Source organism: Eriocheir sinensis, chromosome 15 (assembly GCF_024679095.1).
Source record: "Eriocheir sinensis breed Jianghai 21 chromosome 15, ASM2467909v1, whole genome shotgun sequence".
Classification (NCBI taxonomy): Eukaryota; Metazoa; Arthropoda; class Malacostraca; order Decapoda; family Varunidae; genus Eriocheir; species Eriocheir sinensis.
In genome coordinates, this window is record NC_066523.1 from 1,746,053 (window position 1) to 1,773,792 (window position 27,740).

The window sequence follows — 27,740 nt, forward strand, 5'->3', positions numbered from 1 at the left end:
CCATTGATTTGCACTCTTTGCTTCCTATTGCTAAGCCACGCCTTGACCCAGTTCAAAACTTTACCATCTACTCCATGAGCCTGTAATTTAAGCAACAGTCGTTGGTGAGGAACTTTGTCGAACGTTTTACCAAAATCAAGATAGATTACATCATAATTTTCATCTCTGTCTACCGCCTCAAATACTTTATTGTAGAAGGACAAGAGATTGGTGAGGCATGACCTACCTTTCGTGAACCCATGCTGCGAGTCGTGAATTAAGCTATGTTTCTCTAGATGCTCCCGAATGTTCCTGGCTATTATGGACTCCAGCATCTTGCCTATAACCGATGTTAAGCTAATTGGGCGATAGTTAGAAGCAACTGACCTGTCCCCCTTTTTAAAAATCGGCGTCACATTAGCTACTTTCCATAAGTTCGGCAGCCAGTATTTACCGACATCTTAAAGATGTCGGTTAGTGGGTCACTGAGTACATCCCCTAATTCCTTTAATACCCTCGGAAATATCCCGTCAGGACCAGGCGACTTGTTCTTCTTAAGCTTCTCTATCTCATCCTGAACTACTTGCCTGGTAATGATTATATCCCTCAATTTATCGCCATCCCCGCCCTCGTACACCTGAACCCTTTCCGGTATAGTCGTTCGATCCTCCTGTATTCATGAATACTTTCACTGCTTTCATGAAGTATTCGGGGAGAAGAAGGACGGGCAGGTGATGTGGCAGGGGTATTCTTCAGCCCCAAGGGGGAGTTATTTCCACTAACGCCTGACGTCACAGGGAGTCACACGGGCTGCGTGGCACGCGGACACACTGGGGGCAGGCTGAGAAGACCACCAAACCGGCGCTTGAGCCCTCGCCTCCCAAAACAGGGCATCTCCGCCCTCCACACACACACACACACACACACACACACACACACACACTGATAAATGTTATTGTAAAGTGCAAGCTGCTGGGTGTGGCGTGTCCTCTGGTTTTGCTGCCGTTATCCCCAATCTTTTTGCAGCAGTGTTCTGACCTTATCTCGATCTTGCCGTGCGGTTTTTATTATATTATAGAGTCAGCCAGAGGGTGTCTAAACAGTCCTCCGAGACAGGCGTTGAAGGCCGTGCAGCCTTGAGCGCCGCCTCTCCCCGACGTTGCAACGCGCCGCCCGCACCAACAGAAAGGGACTCTGCAACAAAATGTATTCATGAACTTAACGCTGAGCTGGATAAAATGAGATTCGGAGACGGATCCCACGATTGTAACTTTCTGCATATCACAACTAGGTAAACACACACACACACACACACACACACACACACACACAATGTAAATTCCCTTTAACTTTTCCTTCCCTCTTTTTTTCTCTCCCCTTCCCATATAATAGGATCCTCTCTCTCTCTCTCTCTCTCTCTCTCTCTCTCTCTCTCTCTCTCTCTCTCTCTCTCTCTCTCTCTCTCTCCCACACACAATTTTTTTTCCTTCTTCGTCTTCCGCCTCCTCATTCTCCTCCTCCTACCACCGCCACCATAAACACCACCACCACCACCTCCACCATCACCATGATTTTAAACAGTGCGAGGGAGACACGGGAACAATCGCAGAGCTGGGATAAACAGATGGCCAAGGTCTGTCGTGGGAGTGGTAACACCTAAAACTTTTATATCCCAGACAGTGCAAAGAAGGGCGTTTGTTACATTGCTACCTTTTTTAGTCGCCCTTGGCTGCTGCGTGGTGACATTGCTTATCATCCGTCCTCTGAGAACTAAATAGTGATTACGAGGAAATATATATAGTGCATAACGAAAGGAAAGAATGAAGGCGTGAAGGAAAGGGCGTGAATGTTAAAGATAAATAGTTACGAGGAAGAAGTGCATAAGAAGTAAAACAATGAAGGCGTGAATGAAGGAATGAATGGATGGTGAAGAGACGAAATGAATGAGGGTGTGAGTGAAAGTATGAATAGATGAACGAAAGAGTGTGAATGAATAAAGAAAAAGTTACAAAAAAGTGCATAACGAAAGGAGAGGCTGAAGGCGTGAATGAAGGAATAAACAGGCGAAGGAAACGGAGTGAATGAATAAGGATATGAAAGTATAGGAAGGAAAGGATATGAATGCATGGAGATATAACTATTTTTTTTCTTCTTTATAGCAAGGGAAGCAACTCAAGGGACAATAAAAACAATAACACCAACAAAAATGCCCGCTATAGACGCTTCTCAGACGAAAGGAAAAAAAAAATACGAGAGGTCAGAAGAGAGGTCAGTTTCGAATGCATGTATGAATTAATAATAATAATAATAATAATAATAATAATAATAATAATAATAATAATAATAATAAATGGTTTATTCATTTGTAGGCAGCCATAAGGCTGAAAATACACAAAAATACCATACAATGAGTTTCATGTGGTGAGTAATGCGGGAAGTGGGGAAGGGTGATGTGTGTGTGTGTGTGTGTTGGAGTGGAGGGGTCATGTGATCATGGAGGTGTTAATGACCCTCACAAGTGTCGGTATCGCACTAAGCCGATACATGTCCGTGCGAGTTTTGACCGGGACGAGAATATTGTGGTACGTGTCTTGTGGGTCTAGTGGCGGGTGGGAAATGAATGTATAAATGAATGCGCGTTTGTATAATGCGTATAGGAGTAGCTGACCAAATAAGAGAACGAACCAAAACACAGATTGGTATGGATGAAAGCAAACATGTTAGGCAAGGAAGACAAAGAAAGGTTCTGTGAGTAAAATCTTTTGCAACACCTGCAGAGAGAAGCTTTACCCGAGTGATTTGTTAAACAGTCACGACGTAGTTTCTCTCTCTCTCTCTCTCTCTCTCGAATATCCCTGAAGGAAGGATGAACAGCTGGGTGGGATGCACGTCGACTTCCCAGGGCGGGATTCGAACCCGTGCCCGCAGATTCGTAGCCACGGACGCTATTCACTGCACCGCGGAGGCGTATGAAGATAAACAGAGAAGTGAAAAATTTGGAACTTTAGTTTTATTCCAAAATTATTATATATTTGAAAGACGATTGAAAATATAAAAGTGCATGAAAGTGAAAAGTATGAAAGGCTAATTATTGCACAGATGAACAACACAAATCAAAACAGGAGTGCATAAAAGAGTCGAGTATTTATTATTGGTAACAGACTCAACATAACTTACAGATAGCTTGGTGTGTAGGTTCCCAGATACAGTTACAGCCGAACAGAAATATTTAAGGTAACCAAAGATGCTGCGTACAATTGTCCTGTTGGTTTCGTAACACAATCTTCCCCGCCGACCAGCCAGCCGAGACGAGGGAAGGAGGTGGGATGTGAAAACAGGAATCCATACTCATTTCTCTCTCTCTCTCTCTCTCTCTCTCTCTCTCTCTCTCTCTCTCTCTCTTACACACACACACACACACACACACACACACATCATGCATGGACGCAGCAAATAAAGCCAACATAATACTGGGCTTCATTAACAGAAACTTCTCATTCAAGTATAATGAGGTAACACTTCCATTGAATATCTATGTGAATCTATGTAAATCTCCCTGGCGTAGAGTGTGTGTGTGCGTGTGTGTGTGTGTGGGGGGGGGGGGGGGAGGCAGCTGTTGTCGAGGTAGGACTTCCCTCGTCTGCGCTCCTCTTCTACCTCCTTTAATTCTACTGAAAGGGAATAAGGCGAAACTAGAAGCAACTCCAGCAAAACAACGGCAAACTTGACTTGTACTAACACGGTGAATTAGCATTATCAGTCCCGGGAGAAGTCCATAAAATGAGTAATCCACGGCTACAAAGCGCTATTACCACGTTAAGTAAATACTGCGAAGTCTGATGAATCTTCGAACGCCGGTCTGCTCGAAGACATTTAAAATATGAAGCAACGAATCTCCTGCATTAAACAGAATCAAGCAGACAAAAAGACAAGGCGTTGTTATAGATCAGCAACTGTACCCTACTTAGAGACGTGACAAATGTGGCGGAAGATGTAAATAAGTAGAAAGAGACTGAGGAGGACAAAGTGCAAGGTGGTACAAGCAATGAGTTTCGAGGAGAGCTCCGACACGGCCACTCGGAAACAGGAGCGGCAGGGTCGGCAGGATAAGCGACAGTAGCGGCCGAAACTAAAGAGGCTGTGGGCGTGCGCGTCAACAGAGCTGGATAATGAAGAGAACCAAGCACTTGAAAGAAGGACAAACAGCCTCATCATCTGGGCTCCTTGGGAAAGAGATGGCGTGGCAGCGTGAGAAAGGCTTCGTGAGAGAGGAAGAAGAAACACAAGACGGACAATATTGGTCACCTCGTATACCTGGACAAACGGTGCTCCCGCGGGATGGTGATTGACAGGTATTGCTCATAGTTTGCCCTAAAATAAGGCCCAGGTAGTGTTGATAAGCTGAAATATGTCCTTGGAATACTTGTGGTGGAGAGAATACGGTACGGTGCAGAAGTCATATGTATTTAGCTTATTTTAACGATGTGCTTGGAATACTTGTGGAGGAAATAATACATTACAAAATTTAGTCATATTTAGCATCTGTTTATCTATATGCTTGGATTATTGGAGCAAATCATACGTTACAGAATTTAGATATAAGTAGCGTTTAGTTGAGTGTGTTTGTGTATTCAGAAATGTTGATGGTAGATGAATGACAAGTGAATTTTATTTATATAGATATTTTTCCTCTGATTTAGTGCTTATTGAAGTGAATATGATTTTCTGTACTAAAAAATACACAAAAAAAACAAAAGAAGTGTCTTTGTATAAAGTGCCCCTGCTGTATTGCCTCATTAATAATAACCCCACACACACACTTGCTACGCCACTGCTTGCTTGGCCGTCGAAATGTTTAATAATATGGATTTGATGATTCCCTAGTCTCATAGTTACTTCTGGTTAGACCTTCCACTTGTGTTACCTAACTACTCTAACTCCTCCTCGTACACTGGAGACCATTCTTTCTTTCCTCTGCCCTGAACCATCTCTAAGTACCATGTTTCACCCATTTGACCACTCTACAGGCCCCTTCCCATACCAAAACTGCTCCCCATTCTTCGCTTCTTAAATGTATTGCCATTTAAGTGAAACCTTTCTGCCACTTTACTCTTTTGTTTTATTCCATACATATTCTTGAACCATCCACTCAGTCACAACCCTCTATGCTCTTTTTTTTATAATCCATTCTACGGCTTGGGACTCCATTACTACCCTCACCAGCCGTGGCTTATTCAGGAAAAAAGATAGTAGTGTCACTTTTTATTATAGCATAGTTTTCTCAGTGATTGACTGTAAGATGAGAAAATGGAATTAAAGTCACATTTAAATTTACTTCATATTAACTTTTATCTTGCTATTCAATCATATTCCCATCATCTGACCTCTCCTTTACTTTCTTTGTCATCCATTGAATTTATACTTCAGCTGTCTGCATTACAGTTACTATATATTTTCATGGTAAATGCATATTCCACATGTAATACAAATTAATCTCAAGCCTGCACATTAACAAGCATGGAGGAGCCTTTGATTTACCACTATTTCTCTTGCAGACGTGAAGGGCGAGGAGACATGGGAGACAGCCAACTATACCCTTTCATCTGTAACAAGGAGGAGTTCAGGGGAGACACCACCATAGATGAACTACCATGAGACGCCACAATGTTACTAGTGGACTTCGGTGCTGTGGAACTTCTCTCACTCTGTCCTGCCTTCAGCTGCTGAGGGCTTGGCAAAAGAAGTAAGGTGAATGATGAGGTCTGGAAGGTATGTAGTGAATGATATTGTTAGGAGGACAAAAGGGAAAGAAAGGGAGGTAGGAAAGTAGAGAGTGGGAAAGAGGAAAGTAGAGAGTGGGAAGGAGGAAAGTAGAGAGTGGGAAAGAGGAAAGTAGAGAGTGGGAAAGAGGAAAGTAGAGAGTGGGAAAGAGGAAAGTAGAGAGTGGGAAAGAGGAAAGTAGAGAGTGGGAAGGAGGAAAGTAGAGAGTGGGAAGGAGGAAAGTAGAGAGTGGGAAAGAGGAAAGTAGAGTGGGAAAGAGGAAAGTGGGGAGTGGGAAGTAGGAAAGTAGTAAAAGGTAGTAGAATGAAAGGACCAAATTAGTCTACAGAAGTTTGCAGTTTTCCTTGTTTCAGCAATACCTCTCTGCACTTCCATCCCTTGCTTGCCAAATCTTTACCTCCAATACTCGTCCACCCTTTTGATCCATTTCTCTGATTGGCCCCTGTGACACCCTCTCCCTCAAGCCTGCCCTCATGTAATCTTCACAAAGTCATCTGTATAAATTCCTCTTCCAAACCATCGCAGGGTACCAAGTCTCACCCACTTAACCACTCCATCATCCACTTCCTACACCAAAACCTTGCAACAGATTTCATCTTGACACACCACATGCACCTCTTACATAGCTCATTTTGTGTATTTGTGTTTTTTTTAAAGGCCCAAGTATGGTAAATCAATACAAATTTTTATATAAAGTAAATATATTCATATATTTATTGTACAGGGATATAATTATATCTGCATAGGTAACTGATTTCCACTATCACTATTTGCTGAAGAGTTACTTTAACATTGCTGAGGTAAAGATTTGTTGCAGTATCTGGGGAATCCTCTTGAGGTCAAGACACACAAAGGAGTGTCCGGCAGGCAGGGCTTTTGTCAGCCTGTCGGCCTGGTCACCGAGAGAACCAATGAATATGGCATAAGTGTTGACGGAACTCTCGGAAGTGAGAGCCTTGGCCAGCTCGCTTGGCCGAATTCCATACCTTTCAAGATTTGCATCAGAAAGTAAGATAACAAACCTTTCATCAGCCTCCTCTAGAGCCACCTGCTTCACAGCACTCATGGCTGCCTCAAGAGTGTGGTCACCACTGAGACAGAACTGGGAGTGAGCCTGCATTGTCTTCAAGATATCTAGACGTTCCTTGTTGTTGCTGGGAACGCTGGCAGACTCTACGAGGGGAACAGCATAATCTTCACCTGAATGTCCATAGATGTCATATTTGAATTTGGTTTCAAACCCTTCAAAGGCCTCCATCACCATGAGCGTTGCCTCCAGCTCACGCTCCAGGCGGCCGTCATGACCATTAAATCTGTACATCGACCCTGAAACATCAACAACCAGACGCAGACGCTTTGGGTGTGTCTGCGGAGCGCCAACCTCTGGCTCTTCTTCACGCCTCTGTCGATAAATGTTTCTTTCCCCGGCCAGCCCCTCGATGAGCTTGGTGTCGTCCAGCTCACCCGAGGTGCGGTGACGAAGCCACTGCCTCTCCTTTCCCTTGGCCTGAAGAGTACTGATGATGCCGCGCAGTGCTCGAATTTGAGGCTCCACACTCTTTGAAAATCTCTCATAAAGCGAAGCATCATATTCACTCATTTTGATCTGTCGCAGTCGTTCCTTAAAGGCTCTTTGTGCCATCTCGTGTGCGGCTCTTCTCACTTCCTCTGGGACAGCATCCTTCTCTGCCTGAGACACCTGGTGGACATCGTGGCCAGCGTCCAGGCGGTAAGGCCCACCTTTGCCCCCGAGGCCAGCTGTGTCTCTCCCCCCCGTCCCTCCAGCCCATGTGTTTCCTCCTACATGAGGCTCATTGTCCGGATCTTCCTTTCCATGCTTGGGCTCGGTGACATCCTCCCCACTGTACCTCTCAATATCCAATCTCAGGTCTGCGCTGTCTTCGCCGATCATTTTTCGCCACTCTGCAAGAGATCTCTGTAATCCTTCACTTCCTGTTTGCCAGAGACGTAACACTCCACTTGAGTCAACGGAAGCCACTCCTTGGCCAGAGGTTGCTGCCAGGACAAGTGGAGTTGTGCGGGCTGCTGCTGCCCAGGCCCAGTAAGGCGATGCTTGAGAAGCTCTTGGCACAGGAACGTAACTTACACTGTGGTTGACTAAATCTGTCACCTCCAAGAAGTGACAATTTGTTGCTGGTGGCTGAGTATAGTGAAAAGCATCATCTGGAGCATCATTCACACACCTCACAATCTGTCCACAATCTTTGAGTGTGATGGTGACGCTGGCCGAGTCACAGAGTGGGAGAGGATCCTGAAGTGACATTCCCTTGCGATTCCAAACATAGACTTCATTTTCACTGGCGTCAAGTTCAGGAAAACCTACAGCAATGGCAGCTAAAGCATCCTTTGGGGCAATCAACCGGCTTGGAGCACTGATCTGTTGCTTGAGAGCCGAGGATAAGACAAAGTCTGTCAGGTTGTGTGGAGTAACAACTGACACAGTGACAGGCTGACTATCATTCTTTGATAATTGAGTCATTGGGTGAAGGACAAACTCTGAGCCATCACGTTTCAGCAGCCACTTCCCACCATCTTCATCAGCAGCCAGCCACTGGTGGCCATCATCCAGTAGGTGGAATGATGACAGAGGGAAGGGTATGTCTATAGAGTGGAGCATCTCATCAACCAAATCAATAAAGATTACTTTCTCACCTCCAACTTCCCACAAGGCAAGTTGACCCTTGTCTGCTCTGTCCTTACACATACGGAGGTACGTCTGTTTGACAGATCCAATCTTTTTCCAAAGTTTTTCAGTAGCAGCCTCAAAGATGGAGCTGAGCTGCACCTCGGAAACAGTGCCCTTATCCATATTCGTAATCATGAGTGTGTTGGAAGCTTCCTCATGAAGTGCAACTCTGCCATCATGTAGGCTTGCCACCTTCAGCCTGGGCTGATAGGCAGAACGATAGCGGGGCAGCAAGTCATGGAGGAGCATTTGCTTTAAAGGTTGTCTGGTGCCTTTGGGAACCAGAGAGTAAAGGGCTGAGGGGGCCACGGTGGTGACCTGTATGGTGTCATCAAGGGCATCGTGAGTGCCTCCCGGGCTGACAGCAACATCAGACACTAGAGCTGTCTCATACACAGGGAGCGGCCAGTAGCTCTGCTGCTCTGTAAATACTGAAGACCTCGACTGAACAGCATCAACTTCCAGGAAGGATACATTCACCCTCTTTGGACTCTGAAAAGTAAAAAAAAATACAATAAAAAAAGATAAAATCTACTTTCAACAATCTATACCTCTCATGCCCTATCTTTCCCCCCAGAACTAACCCCACATTCCCTCTGTATTGCGGCATTCCCTTAGCACATTCAATCCCTCGCCTGCAATTTCTCCAATACTCGTCCACCTTTTTTCATCTTCCCCACACCTTCAGTCTTGCTCTCATATGCTCTCTGCAAAAAGGCCTCCTCATTCATTCTCACTGTGTCCAGATAATCTCAGAGTGCCATGCTTCACCCATTCAACCACTCCACAGTCCACTCCCTTGGCTGTTACTCATACAAATTTCAATGCTTCATCTGACTTTCACTCACAACTTGCACCTCTTGTGTAGCTCATTTCCTATGCAAGTATTTGGAACTTCTTTGCTGCTCAAGAAAGCCTTTGTTCCCCATGGCTTCCTTCTTTCCTGATGAGACTGTCTAGCTATATACTTAGTTCAATCTAACACTGCTCCCTCAGTTTAACCTCCCCCAACCTTCTGCTACAAGCAATGCCTTCAGGTTCAAGTTTAAAATTATGCCAAGAAGATTTGCTGAATTATAGGTTGTGGCAAATGGTTAAAATCTGGCATATCCAGCATATAATGTAATTTAATAACCTCACCCTGATCTTTAGGTAGGAGGAGTCGATGGGGAGCCTCATGAGCCCCGTCTTCCCCTGGTGCCGCTGGGCCATGACTTGCCAGGTGGCTGCCAGGGTGGGCTCGGGCAAAGGAATTCTGACAATGCAGAATATCCAGGTTAGTAAAACAACAGTTGTTAATCTATTTTTATTCTTGCTCTTCAAATTCTCATTAAAATTTGAAAGTTTTATTCAGTACTCTAGGTTATATATTTTGTGGTTCTGTTTATTGATAATATAATTTGTCAGCACTCAATGGCTAATGTACATCATGAGAACATTATATTTACAATATGTCTGACTAATTATAAAAGTTGGGGGCATATTCATAAGCTGCATATGGCCTAAGTGCTCATCTCAGTCACACTGGCCTTTGATTTGAGCTTGTGATAGGAGGCAACCCCTTACCCTGGGACAAGACTGGTCCTGACATCCAGATTACCATTTATTCATATCTATTTATCGACCAGCCTCATCAAATGCAACCACAAGTGTATAAAAGTGCACTTAAGATACCATTATAATGCTGCCCCCTAGCTTGTCTCCTTTATTGAAGGATGAAAAATATTATAATTCAAAATTGCATTGATTTTAATCTTAAAACCTACTTCAAAACAATAATGGCAAGACAGTGGTGCATGAGGCAGTCAATCTTGTGCTTACTTCTTGGCCAGGTTCACATTCCTGGGTGAGGTGTCGATAGGGATGCCGTGTCGGTGCATGACTCTCACCAGAGTTTCCTTGGCATCGCCAGACCAGGAGTCAAAGTCAAGGACATTGCGCACCACACTGGCCACGCCATCATCCGGGAAGGCCTGGAAGAAAGGTTGGGAATGAGGTCTATGTGTTATATAAGGCACACTAGTATGTGAGCACAGCATTCACTGGGCCATGGGCGACCTTTACCTGGAGGTGCTTGATAATGTTGACAACTTCTCTGGTTGAGTACGGGTACTGGATGAGCGCCTGGTCCGCCAGGTCCCGCAGCTCACCGAACGCCCCCACCAGGTGCCGCATGATCTCCTCAGGCACATCGGGACCATAGGAGCGCAGGAGGGCTATCTCAGACTCCACACTCGGGTTGTCGATGGCATGACAGCTGAAGAGGTCACCTGAAGCCAAAGCACAATGTAGATAATGCTGTATTGTATCAATATGCATTTTAACCATGTATACTGAAATGCATGCAGAGTTACATTTCTGGGAAGTGAGGTCATAAATAAAACCACAAATACTACTAAAGTTACCTAGTGACCCAAAGAAGTCATTGCCAAGGAAGGGGAAGCCTGGACGGTTGGCAAGAACAATCATCCGGAAGTCTGGGTGAGAAATGATGACGTTGGCTGTCCCTGAGGCGGCCAGCGGGTGCGTGGCAGGAACAATGCGGCGGCCGTCAGAGAGCAGCATTTCTCCGTTCTCCACTAATGTCTGCAAAGATGGCACAGTCTATCAGTCCCTTATGGCAATATATGGAGTGTTGGGAACTCAATCATGACACAGCTATAATTCTCACATTTGCTTCATTTACAGGTAATTAAGCAAGAGGTGGAGCTCACATTAGAGTCCTTATGACCCTTGAACTTTTATAGCATTGTATTCACCTAGCCAGAGAAGCTACGACTTATGACAAGTGATTAATTGTGATGATGATGTTGACCTTTATGCGTCATTCTGGAGTCAACAAAGAGCTGTGGAGCCTGCAATAAAAAGTGCAGGCCAAAACTGTCATTGCCTTCCCTACTGTGATGTTTAGAGTTTATTTTATTGGGATTCATATATATTTTGTTGTTAAATGAATTCTTGACTGTTACATTGATTTTAGTGATTTGTATTTCAGATGCCTTGGAGTTTAAGGTTCTCCTGCTCCTCTGAAATGCTGGTGGACACCCTGAAGACATCAGTGCAATGATATGGATGTGCAGTTCAAATTTTGTCCCCCAACACTACCTCCACCATCCAACCTGTGGACTACTCTTCACTGGACCAACACAACTTTTGGCAGCTACTATATTACTACTTTCAGATCAAATGTTTTGGCAATAGTGATGAAAGGGACAACTATTCCCTGCCCCTCTGTCCCCTCACCTTGAGAACACAGGTGACGTGGGTGGGAGCCTTGTCAGCCTCGTCCACCACCAGCACCCGGCCAGTCTTGACGGCCACCACCAAGGGTGAGTCCTCGTGCTGAATTCGCCCCTCACGCACGACCGGCTGGATGGTCAGACTCTGGACTGTTGTGTCTCTGAAGAGGGAGAAAAAATGCAAAAATCATGACCACTTTCCTCGGTTAACAATAGTTTTACTGGTGTTCAATCTATACTTGATGAACATGAACAGATTAGTCTACTTAAACCAAGTGGTAATGCTGTAACAGAGCAATTCATAAACTTCAAACATTTAAGTGATGCACATATTACTGTTTGCAGAAGATAAAAACAGCCAGGCTTACCTGTGGAGTTGAATGTATTCCCGTGGACGAGACAACAGGTAGAGGAACCTGTCGGCCAACTTATTCTTGCCAACACCTTGATTGCCCACCAGCAGCAGGTGGTCCCCTAACAGCCAGTCCTGCAGCATGTTCTCCAAGACTGCGATATGCTGTTAGGCCAAGCAATGATGAAAATAAAAGTAATTATGAAAAGGGTGATAGCATCACTGCCACCTGTGACTTGTTTCCCACAGAGGCTTGTTGTAACCATATCAAGAAATGCTTTGAGCAAAAACATTTGAGAGGTGTGACATTTTCTAGCTCCAACCTTCAGCAACAGAAGGGCTATGCCTCTATTGGTTGTCATTTTAGACAATGATACAGAAAACTGTGTTCTTTGTAATTATATTCATTATCAATATAGTTACCTGCTCAAACTTAGGAAGGCAAATGATGTTAAAATTACCTCAGCTAATAAGTTGTCTCAACCTGGTTGCCTTACCTGATTGATATCAAAGAAGAGAGTGTCAGGAATCTTAGTGGAATTGTCAGGCTTGTACACCTGAGCATGAGTGTTTCCAATCCTGAGAACCCCGTCCTGCACCTCACACGCCAGTTCTTTGTTCCCCAGAGGAATGCCTTTGGTGATGCCTCGGTTCTCCAGTGTAACATCCAAAGCTTGCTTGGCAAGTGGTGGAAGAAATCTGGGGAAAAAAAATTGTAACATTATACTTCTATGTTTTTCACACAATTGTTTTCACTGAGTTGGATTCTTTTAGTAAAGGCCTGACATTACCTTGCAAGACAAGCTTTGTATACAGCAGTGCGAAGGTCAAAGTCTGGGTAGGCCCTGAAGCGCTTTGCTATCCTGATGACCTGCCGCAGCGAGAGGGACTCTGCCAGGGAGCGCATGGCAGGGTCGCTGGAGACCGACAGCTGGGACGCCAGGGATATCAGCTCCTTCACTGGAGGATCACAGCCACCAACCTGCACAAAATTTCATGTATAGATACAGTGTGTGCGTGTGTGTGTTGTCAGTTGTCAGGCAGAGAAATTAATTTTTTTGAGGCATTAAAGGACATTCTGCCCCATTCAGAAATTATAGTGAGGCTAAGCAATATGCAGCATCCAACCTTACGTTATGTTATTCCTGTTGTGAGGGTCTTTTGTTAAGAATGTTGACTAATGCAGATAACAAGTATGTACTACTTTAAAACACAAATTGTGTAACAAAACTCTTACGACTCACCAATCTCTGTACAAGATCAATGGTTTCCTGAGAGCTGAGGCGCCTCATGTTGTGGTAGAGGAAGAGAGTGAGGGCCTCGGGGGTGAGCCACTGCCCCTGAGCTGCACCAATCACTGGGGGCTCTGCCAGCGCCACAATACGAAATGAGGGATGGATGCGGTGAAGACCTCTGGCTAGCATGTCCTCATCTGACAGACCACTCTTGTCCCTGAGTGTGTCATAACGGTCCGCTCGCAGCAACCTCGACCCATCATACAGCTGCATTTCACGGTCATGTACTAACCTGAAGCCAAATTACATGTTATTAATGACTGAGTATTTGGTTAGCTGCGGTGAAATACTGCACTAGATGATTAAGTCACATTGACTAACCATAACTGATTTTCTCCCAATAATAAAAAAGGACATTGTACCTCTTGAGCCAACCTTAACAGTCTGTTACTGATCATGGCATGGGTGCTTTTCTGGGTCACATAACACTGAACTTCATGTAATGCCACTAAACAAGTGCATGAGGTCACCTTTTCATATTTTGTGGGGTAGCACTAAGTCTTAATCAGTCAATTGGGGCATATGCCAGAGTGAACGTTGCTTTGCCCATCCTATGACACTATCCATGGGGGTTCCAGAACCTTCAGTGACTCAGTGAAGAATATGGTTTCTTTTCACCATACACCTACTCTTGTAAAGTCCAGTAAAATGTAAAATATTTTCATTGGAGAGTTCTTTAGAACTAATCATTGTGGTACAGGCCTCTGAGGAGTGCTGGGGGTAGTGGGCCAAAACCAAGAGAAACTCAAGATATTATTACAAAGGGCATTCACCTCACAAGTCAGATAACCAGAGGGAATTTAATGCTCTCTTTGGAAAAACATTATCACAGGCAACTGTTGTTTATGTGCCAAGATCACTAACTGAAATGCTGCATACTTCGGTGGGGTGGGGTTGGCTCAATTCTCGTCCTTTAACATGGTGAGAGTCCTCTTGTGCCACGACCAATGATTGAAACTGCATAAAACCCACAAAAAATCTACAGGATTCTGATGCCACCCCAAACAACACAGAGCACACAGCCCATTGCTCACCGATGTAGCACAGCCAGTGTGCCATGGTGGAGTCTGTGGATGCCGTCCAGGATGGCCATCTTGCCCTCCAGCGCCGCCATCACCAGCGGGGAAAACTGCCAGGTGGTGTCTCCACTTGGGGAGGTGACACGCTGCTGCACCAAGTCACGCGAGGTCATGTCCTGAGGGGAGAAGGTGCAGTTTTCCATTAATATCTTACACCTATGCATGCAACTAGCATTGTTCCCCTACCTGTTGCAACACCACAGTTTTTGTTGTAAAGCCAAACTTTGTAGCTTCTGGGCAAAAACAATTCCCATTAAAACCCAAAAATAGGAAAAGTTATAAATACTTGATGGAAAGGAAAGAAAAGCTCACTCAATATTGGGATACAACACTTGCCTGATAAACAAGAATAGGCTCAGTCTGGTAGCCCAGCAGGTGTGCCATCTTTGCCACGGCTGCAGACTTGCCACAGCCTCGGGGGCCAATGATGCACGTGTCGGCAACGCTGTGGCTCTGCAGGAGGTCCGTCAGAATCTCGTGGTGGTAGGGAGTGAACACGAAGGGCGGCGGAACACTTCCCCAGCTGGTTCCTGATGTCACCTAGGAGGAGAATAACAACCTTAATATCTATCCGCTTTAAGCAATAGTATGTATATGTAATTCAAATAAAGGAGCCAGCTTTTGTGCCCCCATTGCGACATAATGAAGCTGTCACAAGTGTTAGTCTGTGAGATACATGGCTTGTGTAGCAAATTTTAGACATGCATACTGATGGTACTTGATATTCTCTACCTGTTTGCCTATTTATCAACAGCATCATTCTCTCAGGCAGCTCCACATTTAGGGTGACCTAAGCACAGTTCTCCGTTTCTCACTCTTCAGAAACTGCCATGAACAAACCCTTTGCTTAACACTTCTTTCTTCCACAAATTCCTGAATCAAATCTTCCTAGTGGTATCCCAGACTTCCTGAATATGACTATTAGTAAATATAACATGTATTCACACAATTTATAAAGTACACTCTTGTGGGTAGGTATTTAAAAAAATCATATATATGGTATGTATATGACTTCTGTGGCCACAATGCTTTGTTTATGGGACGAATGCAATAAACAGGTACGCAGTTTTGAAACCTGGTCAGTACCAAGGCTCATTAATTACCTGGGCTGCTGCCTCCCTCCCCTCCACCTTAAGCACCACCTGGGCTGTGTTGGGAGCGCCCTCCTTGCCACGCACCTCCTGGACCTCGTTGACGCCTGCGGGAGTGTTGCTGCACTGAAAGAGCCATTAGTCTGTTACTGATGCCGAGTCTATGCTTTATGTATGTGCCTTATGTTTACACAGACTATCAAGTTGAGGGGAATATTACATAAAGTATCAGAATTTATTTTCATATTTAAAAAAAAGAGCATGACATTTTTTTGTTTTTCTATTACATACACCAAATATACAAGAGATACTACAAGTTTCATAGTGCAAGAACAACTCAATTACTTGCCAAGGCTGAATGAGTAGATGTATGATTGTGAAAATAGTGAAAATGAAATTGGACTGAGTAATTAATTCAATGTGTTTGGTATATACATATATAGACTATTTGCTATCCAAAGTAAGTAGTATCAAACTGGAGAGGATACCAGGAAGGAGTTGAAGCCAAACGTTGACAGCACATCCTCGACAGACTTGAAGTTGTCTTGTGCGAGGAATGCTGGGTAAGGGTACAGCCGCATCACCAGGCGGGACGGGTCCGTGGCAGGGAACTTGTCCTGGAGGAGAGAGTTACAGTGAGGGAATGATACCAAGAACTTGTCCTGGAGGAGAGAGAGAGCTTGGAGTGGGTGAATGATACAGTACCAAGAACTAAGGAAAGATATAATGAACAAGATACAGGGAGAATTAAATATAGCTAGCTAGCTATATATAAAGAATTATTAATAAAGTCAATATAGCATGTTCAAAGAGGAACAGAAGAAAAGAAAACCTGAACAAAGAGAGAAGTCCATAATACCATTTGATGATCATAATCTTCCACTTATATAAAAAAAAAAAAAAACATGAAGACTGTGACAAAAGTGGAGAACTGAGGGAAAACCTAAAAAAAAAAAAATAAATAAATAAATAAATAAATAAATAAATAAATGCAACAAGAGGCTATTACAGAACTTTTATAATCTTAAAATCTTAAAAATCATAACTTACAATAACTTCATAAACCTAAAACATCTTGCAACGATAAAATAACATCTAAATCCACTTATACAGACAAGAATAAATCCATCTATACAGAAAAGAACGAGTCCAGAACCCCCAACGAGCAACTGACCAGGATGGAGATAACTGAGCCCAGGTTGTCGACGGGGAAATCCGGCAAACCCAGCGACTTGGACTCCGGCGTGAGCAGCGTGTGGGCGAGGGAGAGGCAGCGGGAGGTGACGTCGCTGTCCACTTCGGGGTGCGCCTCCAGCAGCTGCCCGAAATGCTCCTGTGAGGGGGAAGGAAAGGGAGTGAGGTGAGGCGCAGGTAGAGTGTGGTGCACAGATGATAGCGGGGGAGAAAAGGGAAGGGTCAGGTGAAGGGTAGGTACACGAGGATGCGGATGAAAAACATGTTCGTGAGGTTAATATACTTCACTTACGGGGCAGGAAAGGGAGGAGTGAGGTGAGGGGCAGGTACACGATGATACACTGATGATAAGTTGATAACCGTGTTTGTGAGATTAATATACTTCACTTACGGGCGAGGAAAGGGAGGGGTGAGGTGGAGAGAAGGTGGGATGCACAGATGAAAAATGTGCTCGTGAGTTTAATATACTTAACTCACGAGGCAGGAAAGGGATGGGTTAGGTGAGGGACAGATAGGGGAATGCACAGGTGATATAACGTGTTCGTGAGATTGATATACTGTCACGGAGGGGAATTTTAATGCAAGGACTCAAACTATGAAAGGAAACAAGAAAAGGAAAATTAAAGCATATGCCGTTCACCCATACAACCACGATCATGAGATTAGTAGATCATCAAGGAGGCAACTGCAAGAAGTCAGAATATAAAAGGAAACATGAAAAGGAAAAAGCATGTCATCCACCTACCCATACTCACATCTCTCCCATTGCCACCCTTCTCCACCCCTTTCCCAACTCCACCCACTCACCCTCACCCATCAACACCCACTTACCTACACCCCCACCCTCACCCATCAACACCCACTTACCTACACCCTCACCCCGACTGACTGCAAGAGTACTTTATTGAGGAAGGGACGAACGCGTTTATTTTTAAGAAGTTTATGTTAGCGCACTCCCTCCCCGCCTGGGCTGCAGAGAGAGCTTGTTAGCGTCTCTTAACGACTTCATTAGTGATGCGAGGAAACTGCGACTGATGGGGTTTAATTGCACCCGAGAGAGAGAGAGAGAGAGAGAGAGAGAGAGAGAGAGAGAGAGAGAGAGAGAGAGAAACTCCTTAACTCCGGTTCGGGTCAGTTCGAGAAGCCGTGAGTCATGGGCGTATTTCTGCGGACGTCGTGTGTGTGAGTTTAAGTCCTTCCACTCAGGCAAGCAAGCAGTCAATAGGTAAGTGCGATTCTATGCTGAGATCGCGCGGGAAAGATCGTCTCATCTCTCCAGCGACCTAATACAAGGGTCCTCAATATACGGGTCACGCTTAAGAACTGGTACCTGATAACCTGTTCAATCTCTTCACTACTGCTTCACAAATAGACGGCGAGATTTTAACAAGTCGTGAGGGTCATACTTTAATTAAAACTGGGTTGCGGTATGAAAATTTATGTACACTACAACTGTTTAAGTAGCCATGAATCTAGTTAGTCAGTCTGGGAGAACTGAAGAAGACGCACTCCAGTCAGTCATCCAGTCATCCTCCTGCTCTTCATCAGATCTGTAAGAACTTAAAAAAAACTCCAGTCATCCAGTCTGTCAGTGAGTCATTCTCCTACCCTTCACCAGATGTTTCAAATGTTTCAAAACGTCTCACTGACCAAAAATGTCCCACTCAAAGGTATTTTCGTCCCATGGAGACAATTTGGGCACTTCCTACGAACAACCCTCACAAGTTGCGTCATAAACATAATAAACAACCCTGAGATAACAACGAAGGCAGTGAGTGAAGAAGACCTACACCAATCAGATAGTTAGTCAGTCAGTCAGTCATCTAGTCAGTCAGTCAGTCTCATGCCTTACATCAGATCTCCGAGGACTGAAGATGACCCGCTCCAGTCAGTCAGATCCTCAGCCAATAAGTCAAGTCAGTCAGTCAGGCATCCTCTTGCCTCCCAACAGATCTGTGAGGACTTGGAAGACCCGCCCAGTCACCCAGTCAGTCGGCCAAGTCAATCTCCTGCTCTTCCTCCCATCCCCTCACCGGCCGCTCGCATGCTCATTAATTTTCCGTTATTAGGACATGCGGGAATACTGATCATCACGCTAATTGACGTTAACGATCCCCCAAGTTCTATTTTTCCCTGGCGCTAACAAGGGCGTTGAGAGGAGGAGGAGGAGGAGGCGGTAGTGGCGAGGGAGAGGGTGAGGAATCTTAGGCAGCGAGGGGTCGGCGTCTTCATTATCCCGCTAATGACCGTAATCGCGGCTCCCAAACAAGATTACACAGAAGGAGTTGGTTTATTGAATTATTTTATAGCTGGTGCGGCGGCGGCGGCGGCTACTGCAGATGCGTGGCGAGGCGAGGTGAGGTAAAGCGAGGAGTGGAAGAGCGTGAAGAAGGAAGGCCGATAATAGTGAAGAGAGGAGGAGATAATGATGGTGATGAGGGTGGTGGTGGTGGTGACTGGCTTATTCCTTGCGATGCTTAAATAAGAGGAGGGAGAGAGGGACGGGGGATGAAGTGAGTGGAGGAAGTGAGAGAAGGGAGGGAGAAAGAACAGGAGGAAGGGTGAGATGGATAAGGGGTGAAGGGAGTGAAACAAGAGGGAGAATTAATAGGAGGAAGGGAGAGAGGGGTGAAGGGAATAAGAGGAGGAGAGAAAAGGAAAAGAAGGAAGGAGATGAAGTGGATGGAGGAAGTGAGAGAAAGAGCGAAGGAAGGAGAGTTAATGTGAGTAGGTGATGGGGGGAGTAAAAGGTCAAGTGCGTGAGGGCGTGTATGGGCTAGTCTTGAGGAGCTTTAATGAGTGTGTGAGTGCATCGGTCAGTCAGTTTGTGAGATTTATAACGAGGGAATGTGTGAATGCCAGTCTGTGAGAGAGGATTAATTAGTGTGTATGAGTAATCCTATCAGCTAATCTTTATGAGAGTTTCAGTGCGTGTGAGAGTGAGTGAATGATTGTGAACGAGTGTGTGAATAAGTGTGAATGAGTAATAGTTGGCTACTCTTTACTGTTATCTATTATGGGAATGGCGAGTAGCGGGCTTTTTTTTTTGTACTGTTGCCCTTGAGCCGTGAGTGTTTCTTTAGGCTATTGCTACTGGGGAAGGGTCAAACTACCACCAGGGTCACAAGACTACTCCTGGAAATGCCCTCAACACATACGAAAGCCTTGTCAAATATGTGAACTTGGGCGACGAAATGTTTTAAAATACGACCCTTAATGTGTGTCAGAGGAGTGAGTGAATGATTGTAAACGAGCAAGTGTGTGAATGAATAAATGTGAATGAGTGAATTATTGTAAGTGAATGAGTGACTGTGAACGAGTGAGCAAGTAAATGAGTGACAACGAAAAATGAAGGCCAGCTTGATCCACGCACTACTAACCAGTCTTTGGGCCCATCCGCACGACCAGTAGGCCCTTCAGGTGACGGAACAGGATAACGAAGAGGGTATGGGAACACTCGTTTTGACGTGTAGAACTGAAGCACCATTCCAGGTAGAGTAGATTCAGATGTGACACAAGAATCCAGCATAAACATCCCTGTCTCTTGATCATACGATGCTGCGCTCAATTCCGCGACAAACAGGACACGAAAGCTCAGTACCACGCCCCTCCTGACACACGGCACAGGGCACACTGGGCACCGGGGAGTCAGTACGCGTGTGAGTAGCCTCCTTGCCGAACCTGAACCCCGCCCTCTACTTCTCTGTGCTTCGAAACTGACGTGTAATAAGTTCGGACACTACAGATGCCCAATTATCATGTGAATGGGCCTTAGAACTCTGCTTGTGTGTGTGTGTGTGTGTGTGTGTGTGTGTGTGTGTGTGTGTGTGTGATGAAGATGGCCAAATAATGATTCTCCTTAATGGAAAACGAGATGAAGACCAGATAAACACACGAAATAAACAAGAAAATAACTGTAATTGTGGGTTGTTAGCAAATCTTTTATGTATTTCGGCTGCGGGAGGAATTTTTAGGTCAGGGAAACTTAGAGCTCCTTAACTCTCTCTCTCTCTCTCTCTCTCTCTCTCTCTCTCTCTCTCTCTCTCTCTCTCTCTCTCTCTCTCTCTCTCTCTCTCTCTCTCTCTCTCTCTCTCTCTCATCCGCCAACCCTTTCAACCCTCCCCTGACAAGCCATTCACCCGCTAGCTACCACATGAACGTAACTATAATCAACACGTTCATGCCAATGCGACAGAGATGAGCACTAAGGCCACGCGCAGCTATATCGTATACCCCCAATTTTACCAGGTGAATGGGGTCGCGATACCACCACCACCACCACTACCACCACCACCTGATAATGACTCTGTTAGGTGGACGGGAAGGAGGGAGGAAGTGATTAAGAAGCGATGGAAGAATAGGGAGGGAGAGAGGCACGGGGGATGGAGTGGGTGGAGGAAGTGAGAGAAGGAGGGAGAAAGAACAAGGAGAAGGGAGAGATGAATAGGGGGTGAAGGGCGTGAAAGAAAGAGGGAGAATTAATAGGAGGAAGGAAAAGAAGGGTTAAGGGAGTGAGAGAAGGAGGGAGAAATGGAAAAGGAGGGAGGGTGGAGAGGGAGGGGGATGAAGTGGATGGAGGGAGTGAGAGAAAGAGGGAGAAAGAATAGGAGGAAGGGAGAGAAGAAGTGGGTGGAGGGAATGATGAGGAAGCAGGGAGTGGGAGAGAAAAGAAAATGGCAACTTGAGTGGCGGATAGAGAAGGAGAGAAAGAGAGGGAGAGAAAGAGGGAGGACGGAAGGAGTGGATAGAGAAACGTAAAGAAATAAGGGAGTATAGCAACATGTGGCAGCGTATACTCTCCCTTCTCCCTTCCTCCCTTTATTCCTCTCTCCCTCGCTTCTTCCTTCCTCTTCCTCCTTTGCACTTCATAATAATAGAACACGGATTTTCACCTTGAGTATAGTGAGCTCAGGTGAGGGGGGAAAGGATGAAGCAAGGGAGGAAGGAGAGGAAGAAGAGAGAATGGAAAACGGAAGGGTAGGAACATGAAAGGAAGGAAGGAAAAGGAAAAAGAAAAATAGAAAGAAAGGAGAGGGAAGGAAGGAAAGAAGAGAAAGAATAATAGAAAGGAAGAAGGTTAGCCGGAAGAAAGGAAGGAAAGGAGAGAAAGATAGAAAGGAATAAGATAACACAGAAGAAAAGAAGGAAAGGAAAAGAAGAAAGAAAAATAAAAGGAAAGGGGGAAGGAAGGAAGAAAGGAAGGAGATTAAAGAAAGACGGACGGAGGAAAGAAGGAGGGAACGAAGGAAGGAGATCAAGAAAGACAGAAGAAAGGAAGCAAGGAAGGAAGGAAGGAAGGAAGGAAAGACAGAAGGAAGGAAAACAAGACAAATAATAAAAAAGGAATCAAGGAAAACGAAATGAAAGAAAAAAAAAGGAGATTAAAGAAAAGAAAGACGAAAGAAAAGAAGGAAAGAAAAAGACAAAGAAAAAAAGAAGAAACTCGCAGAAATGAAAGACCAACTGACCACATAAACTTTCCCCCCTTTCTTCTCCCCCTCCCTTCCTCCTCCTTTTCTTCCCCTTCCCCCTCACTCCCCTTCTCCCCACCAACCTTACGTAACTCAGTGGCTCGTAACTCTGCCTGGCGCGCCCTAAGAACAGTCTTCGCCACTCGGGAGGAATTTAATGGTCACCTCCGGGTCGCCTGTCCGTGAAATATCTCCCTCGGCGGGGCTGTGGTTGGGCTAATCCATCTTTTGCGATAATCATAGTAAGCGCGTGACATTATCGTGTTAGCACTGCCTCCTTCTTCTTCTCTTCTTCCTCCTCCTCCTCCTCTTCTTCTTCCTCTTCCTTCTTCTCCTCCATCATCGGTGAGTTATCTGCATACCTTCTGTCCGGTGTGCCTTGGGAGAGTGTAATCTGGTGAGGCATATATTGAACCTACCCCTTTTCTTTTTTTTTCTTTTCTTTTTTATTTCTCTTAATCATTGTTTAATCTCTCCTCTTTTCTTTTCTCTTCTCTTTCTTTCTCTTCACCAGGTACTCCATACTCTTCATTTTTAATAACAAGGTAAATATTCGATGGTTCACCTGCATTCCTTAATTAACCCAGACTGTATACTTGTTTGCCATCTTCTTCACTTGATCTTAATGTGCTAGCTCCAGCTGTTCCTCTTCCTCCTCTTCTTGCTCCTTTTCCTCCTCGACGACTCTTATATCCTCGTAAACACCTCGCTTCTCAACTCAACCACCTCTCGTCTCGCACCATCCTCCATGTCCCTTTTGAGAAGACAGGCTTTTCACGACTCGCAGCGTTCAGGAAGAAAAGTTGTCTTCCTCCTATACCTTCTCTCCTCCCACCCTTTCTTATCTCCTTATCTTCTTCTGCCCTATCATTCCTCATCTCTCTCTCTCTCTCTCTCTCTCTCTCTCTCTCTCTCTCTCTCTCTCTCTCTCTCTCTCTCTCTCTCTCTCTCTCTCTCTCTCTCTCTCTCTCTCTCTCCGTTCCTCATTACCTTCCTACCTTCTTTTTCCCTTTTCTTTCTCCTTCTCCCTCCTTCCTCTACCTTCCTATCTACCTATTTTCCTTTTCCTCCCTTTCTCCCTCCTTCCCTTACCTCCCCGTCTCACCTGCCTGCTTGCTTGCGTTCATTAGTCACCTGTCGCCACCTGTGTGCAGCGGCAGCGTCCACCCGCGGCCTTGTCTTTGTCGCCATGCAGCTCAAGCCTCGCGTGAATAACTCAAAAGACGAAAGGAAGTGAAAAAGCAAGCAACAAAAAACTTTTCTTCGAGTCCAAAGGGAAGCCGCTATGGATTTTGTTATCTTTGCTACGAGGAGAAAAAAACATGTATCGACTATGTGTTATTTTTTTATTTATTTCCATTATTTTTCTCGTCAGTTAGATTTTTTTTCAGGTGCTGCCTGGACGACCCCAGCCCGTTAGTGGCGCAGGCGAATCTACTATATAAAGGGCGACTCTCATCCGTCTGTATGTCCTTTATAGACGTCCAAACGGTGGTAGCTACAGACATAAGCTTTATATGTTTTTATGCTCCCCAGTAATCGTGGCACATAATATTAGGACATTAATATACAATTTTTTAAGTTATTTAATAAAAAAACTATCAAAAATGGTCCAAACGTTGGAACCATCGGCGTTTTCTGCCGATGAGGAGCATGACTACTGTGATAGTTGTGATGACTACCCTCATAGCTGTGATGACTACTGCAATAGTTGTGAGCACTACATCAAGTCCTAGCCATCCTATATATAGCTCCCAAAAACTTGGAAGTGGACTATATAAAGGGAGAACGTCCGTCTGTATGTTGTTTTTCTGGGTCTTATTTCTTCCGGGCAGCGCCGGGTACTTCAGCTAGTTATTATAGAGGGTTGATTGAAGATCTGAGCAGCATGTGGGTAATCTTGCACCCCTCAGCGATGGTTTGGAAAATCATGCAGCGTGTTTCAGTGGTCCACGGGCTTACCATGCACGACCTCACGCTGACCACTCGGCCACCGCCTCACCATATAGATATAGTTATTTTATGTATGTGTTGTTTTTATTGTTTCTTTGTTGTTGTTGTTGTTGGTGGTGGTGGTGATGTTGTCATTATTGTTGTTGTCATTGTTGTTGCTGCTGTCATTGTTGTTGTTGTTTTGTTATGGACCGTGAGCATTTTTTTGTGATTTTCTTCCTTTTTTTTTCCTATATCTCCAGCGTTTTTTTCTTCTGGTAAAGGATAATTTTAGCAAGGTTATTATTCTCTTTCTTTGCTTTTACGCCTTTTTGCACGACGTTCTTTTTGTCTCATTTTTCATCCCTTTTTTTATTCTGTTGATAATCTTTTACGCTTTTAGTCTATTTTCCTTTTTCTCCTCGCCTTTAAATTTCAAACACGCTACAGTTTTTTTTTTTTCCTGTTTTTTGCTCTTTTTCGCCTCAATGGTTTCTCACTTTTTGCTCTTCTTTTCGTCTGAGGTCATGCTTCTCTCTCTCTCTCTCTCTCTCTCTCTCTCTCTCTCTCTCTCTCTCTCTCTCTTAATTCCTTTCTTTCTCTTTTGTAATTACTTTTTTCACATCGTTTCTTAATTTCTCTTTGTCACAAGGTTTCTCTTTTTCTACATTTCAGTATTACCGGTTTTCCTTCTCTTCCTTAATCATCACAAGTTTTTTTCCTTTCATTTACAAACCTTATTCTTGTCTTTTTCTTCAGCTGCGATTATTTTCCCATTACTACGATTCTTTTTTTGTCTTTTTTTACCTTCCATCACGCGTTTTTGTATTGTCTCCTCCCTTCCTTCCTACGACTTTCTCTTTTTTGGTAAGTTGTTCTCTATTACCAAAACAAAAAGTAATCCTAAGGTGACCCAAACCTCGTACAGTTCAGCCGGGCCACGAGAGAACATTGCATTACCAGAGCCGTAGCATAAGAGAGTTTGACCACCTTCATCACAAGCTTCGTCACACCGGCATCGAAGGAGGGAAGGGGGATACGGAGGAGGGGGCGTAGGAATGAGGGGAAAGAGGAGGGGAGGAATGTAAGGGAAGCAGGAAAAGGGGAAAGGAACATAAACCTCCATGAGTGGGAGGAAAGGTAAGAGGAACAGTAGGGAGAGACAGAAAGGAAGACTGGAAGAAGGAAAGAATGGTTGGGAGGGAGGAAAGAAAGAAGATAAATGCAAGGGAAGGATGGAAGGAAGGGGGAACAGTAGGGAGGGAGGGAAGAAAGAAAGGAGGAACGAATGGGAGGGATGGAGGGAAGGAAGGAAGGACGAAGAAACGGTTGCATGGGAGGAAGGGAAGAAAGAAAAGAGAGAAATGCTAGGGAAGGATGGAAGGTAGAAAGAAGGGATGGTAGGGAGGGATGGAAGAAAGAAAGGATGAAGGACAGTAGGGAGAGATGGAAGAAAGAAAAGGAGGATGGACGGTATAAAGGGAGAGAAGAAAGGGCGGAGGAGCGGTAGGGGGAGGCAGAATAGAGGGATCAATGGCCGACACCTTTTAACTTCCGCCACAAGTCGATGGATAAACACATGCACGGCGCGCGTCTTGCCTCGCCAATCGCCGGAGATCAAGAGACTGTGATGAAAGGAGGGAAAAAAAAGCAGTCGATGATGATGATGATGATGGTGGTGGTGGTGTGGTTATACTTGACGAGGGAACAGATAACTACTTCATGAATTACTCTTTCGATAATACTAACCTAGATCATATTGTGTTTAAAAATAGTAACCTAGATCACAGTTGGAAAATATTAACCTAGATTATATTGTGTTTAAAAATAGTAACCGAGATTATATTGTGTTTAAAAATAGTAACCTACATCATATTGTGTTTTGATAAGACTAACCTATATCATAATGCTATCGTGTATTAAGGTGCATATTAGTGAGTTTTGACCTCCTTACAATAGCTGGTTAATTAAAACAGACCTTATATGAATGACCAACGCTGTGAAATACAAAATTGGGTTAAAAAGAATGATTCCTGAGAGGGTGAAGAAGGTATTTGCAACTAGCACTGAATGGTTTAGATAATATTCTCTTGCGTGTTTTAAAGGAAGCTAGACATATGATTTCTGAACCCCTGGCCAGCGATCTTAGTTAGTCTCTTGACAGTATAGTAGTGCTGATAGGATACAAAAATGAGTGTACTAAAGAAGGGGGTAATTAGCGACGTCAAAATACCGCCCTATTAATCAGACGTCGGTTGTTTGAATATTGTTGGAGTCCATTATGGCTGAGAAAAATCATCACCCTTCAGAAAAACAATCTGATAAATGACTTTCAGCATGGGTTTATTAAGGGACGAAGCTGCAGATAGAGACGAGAATCATGACATTATAATCATACCTTGACTCTAGTAAACCAATCGACAAGGTGACTCATCAACGGCTTTTAAATACACTAATAAAGGCCCGGGGGGTAGAGTATACAGTGCTGAGGCGAATGAAGGGCGGCTTAGTGACATGACGCAGAGATTTAAAGTCAAAGTTGACGAATCTACTTGGGTTCGCGTTGAGAGGGAGGAAGGGAAAGAGGTGGTAACTTGAGGGAAAAGTGGAAAGAGGGAGGAAAAGGGGACAGAGAGGAGGGAAAGGAAGGAGATAAAGGGGGAGCAAAGGGAGAGGAGGGGTGAGAGGGAGGAAGGGAGAAGATAACTTGGGGGAGAGTGAGAAGGAGGGAGGGAGGGAAAGGGGACAGAGAGAAGAAAAGAAGAGGTCAGGAAGGGGGACAGATAGGGAGAAAAGAAGGGAGGGAGGGAGAAGGTAACTAGGGAGAAAGGGTGGAAGAGGTAGGAAGGAAAAAAGGGAGGAAGGAAAAAAAGGGAAAGAGGAAAGAAGGGAGGGAAGTTTGGAAGGAACGAGGGAGGGAAAGGGGACAAAGAAGAAGGAAAAAAGGGGAAAGAGAAAGAGGGAGAGAGGAAAGGGGATTAAGGGAGATAAATTGGGGAAAGGGTGGAAGCATGGGTAGAAGGAAGGAGTGAGGGATGGGGGAGACGAAGGGAAGGAGAGAGAAAGGGAGAAGATAACTCAGGGAAACGGTGGAAGGAAGGAGGAGGAAGAGAGAGAGGAGATAACGTGTGGGGACAGGGAGGAAAGAAAGCAGGGAGGGAGGGAGAAAAGAAAGAAAGAAAGAAAGAAAGAAAGAAAGAAAGAAAGAAGGGAGGGAGGCAACCGTCTCACTGAACAAAGGTGGAGGTTCTTTCAACACCTCAACCGCCGGTCAACAAAGGGACTGAGTTTTTTTACTTTACTTTTATAATCTGCCGCAATTTACTTATCGAGGCAAGAAAAATGTGGATACTGAGGCGAAAATGGAAGGTGGTGGCGGTGGTGGTGGTGGTGGTGGTGGTGGTGGTGGTGATGGTGTGAAAGAAAGAACGCAGGAGTCATCACCGCCACCAACACCTCCACTATCTTCATCACCACTATCATTATCTTTATCACCACCGTTTTCATCACGAACATCACCACCACCACCACCATTATCTAGACCAAGACCACAAGCAACAACAACAACAACAACACTGCTATCTCCAACTTACTTTTTCCTTCTTATTTGTCTTCTACTT

The 27,740-nt window shown here is 44.7% G+C and overlaps 1 protein-coding gene across 1 annotated transcript in view; it reads right to left on the minus strand.

Annotated features, from left to right (window-relative positions):
• Positions 1-6,447: 6,447 nt before the first annotated feature.
• Positions 6,448-27,740, minus strand: part of LOC126998705 (von Willebrand factor A domain-containing protein 8-like) — a 65,925-nt gene continuing 44,632 nt past the window's right edge. Inside the window, exons 3-17 of the mRNA XM_050860693.1 lie at positions 16,698-16,856; positions 16,012-16,140; positions 15,536-15,649; positions 14,769-14,972; positions 14,388-14,548; positions 13,303-13,585; positions 12,850-13,040; positions 12,556-12,757; positions 12,075-12,223; positions 11,711-11,867; positions 10,873-11,053; positions 10,532-10,737; positions 10,289-10,440; positions 9,608-9,722; positions 6,448-8,959 (exon numbers count right to left, since the gene is read on the minus strand). Coding sequence (XP_050716650.1) covers positions 6,542-8,959; positions 9,608-9,722; positions 10,289-10,440; positions 10,532-10,737; positions 10,873-11,053; positions 11,711-11,867; positions 12,075-12,223; positions 12,556-12,757; positions 12,850-13,040; positions 13,303-13,585; positions 14,388-14,548; positions 14,769-14,972; positions 15,536-15,649; positions 16,012-16,140; positions 16,698-16,856 — 4,821 coding nt within the window. The 3' untranslated portion in view covers positions 6,448-6,541. The remainder of the gene's footprint in view (positions 8,960-9,607; positions 9,723-10,288; positions 10,441-10,531; positions 10,738-10,872; positions 11,054-11,710; positions 11,868-12,074; positions 12,224-12,555; positions 12,758-12,849; positions 13,041-13,302; positions 13,586-14,387; positions 14,549-14,768; positions 14,973-15,535; positions 15,650-16,011; positions 16,141-16,697; positions 16,857-27,740) is intronic.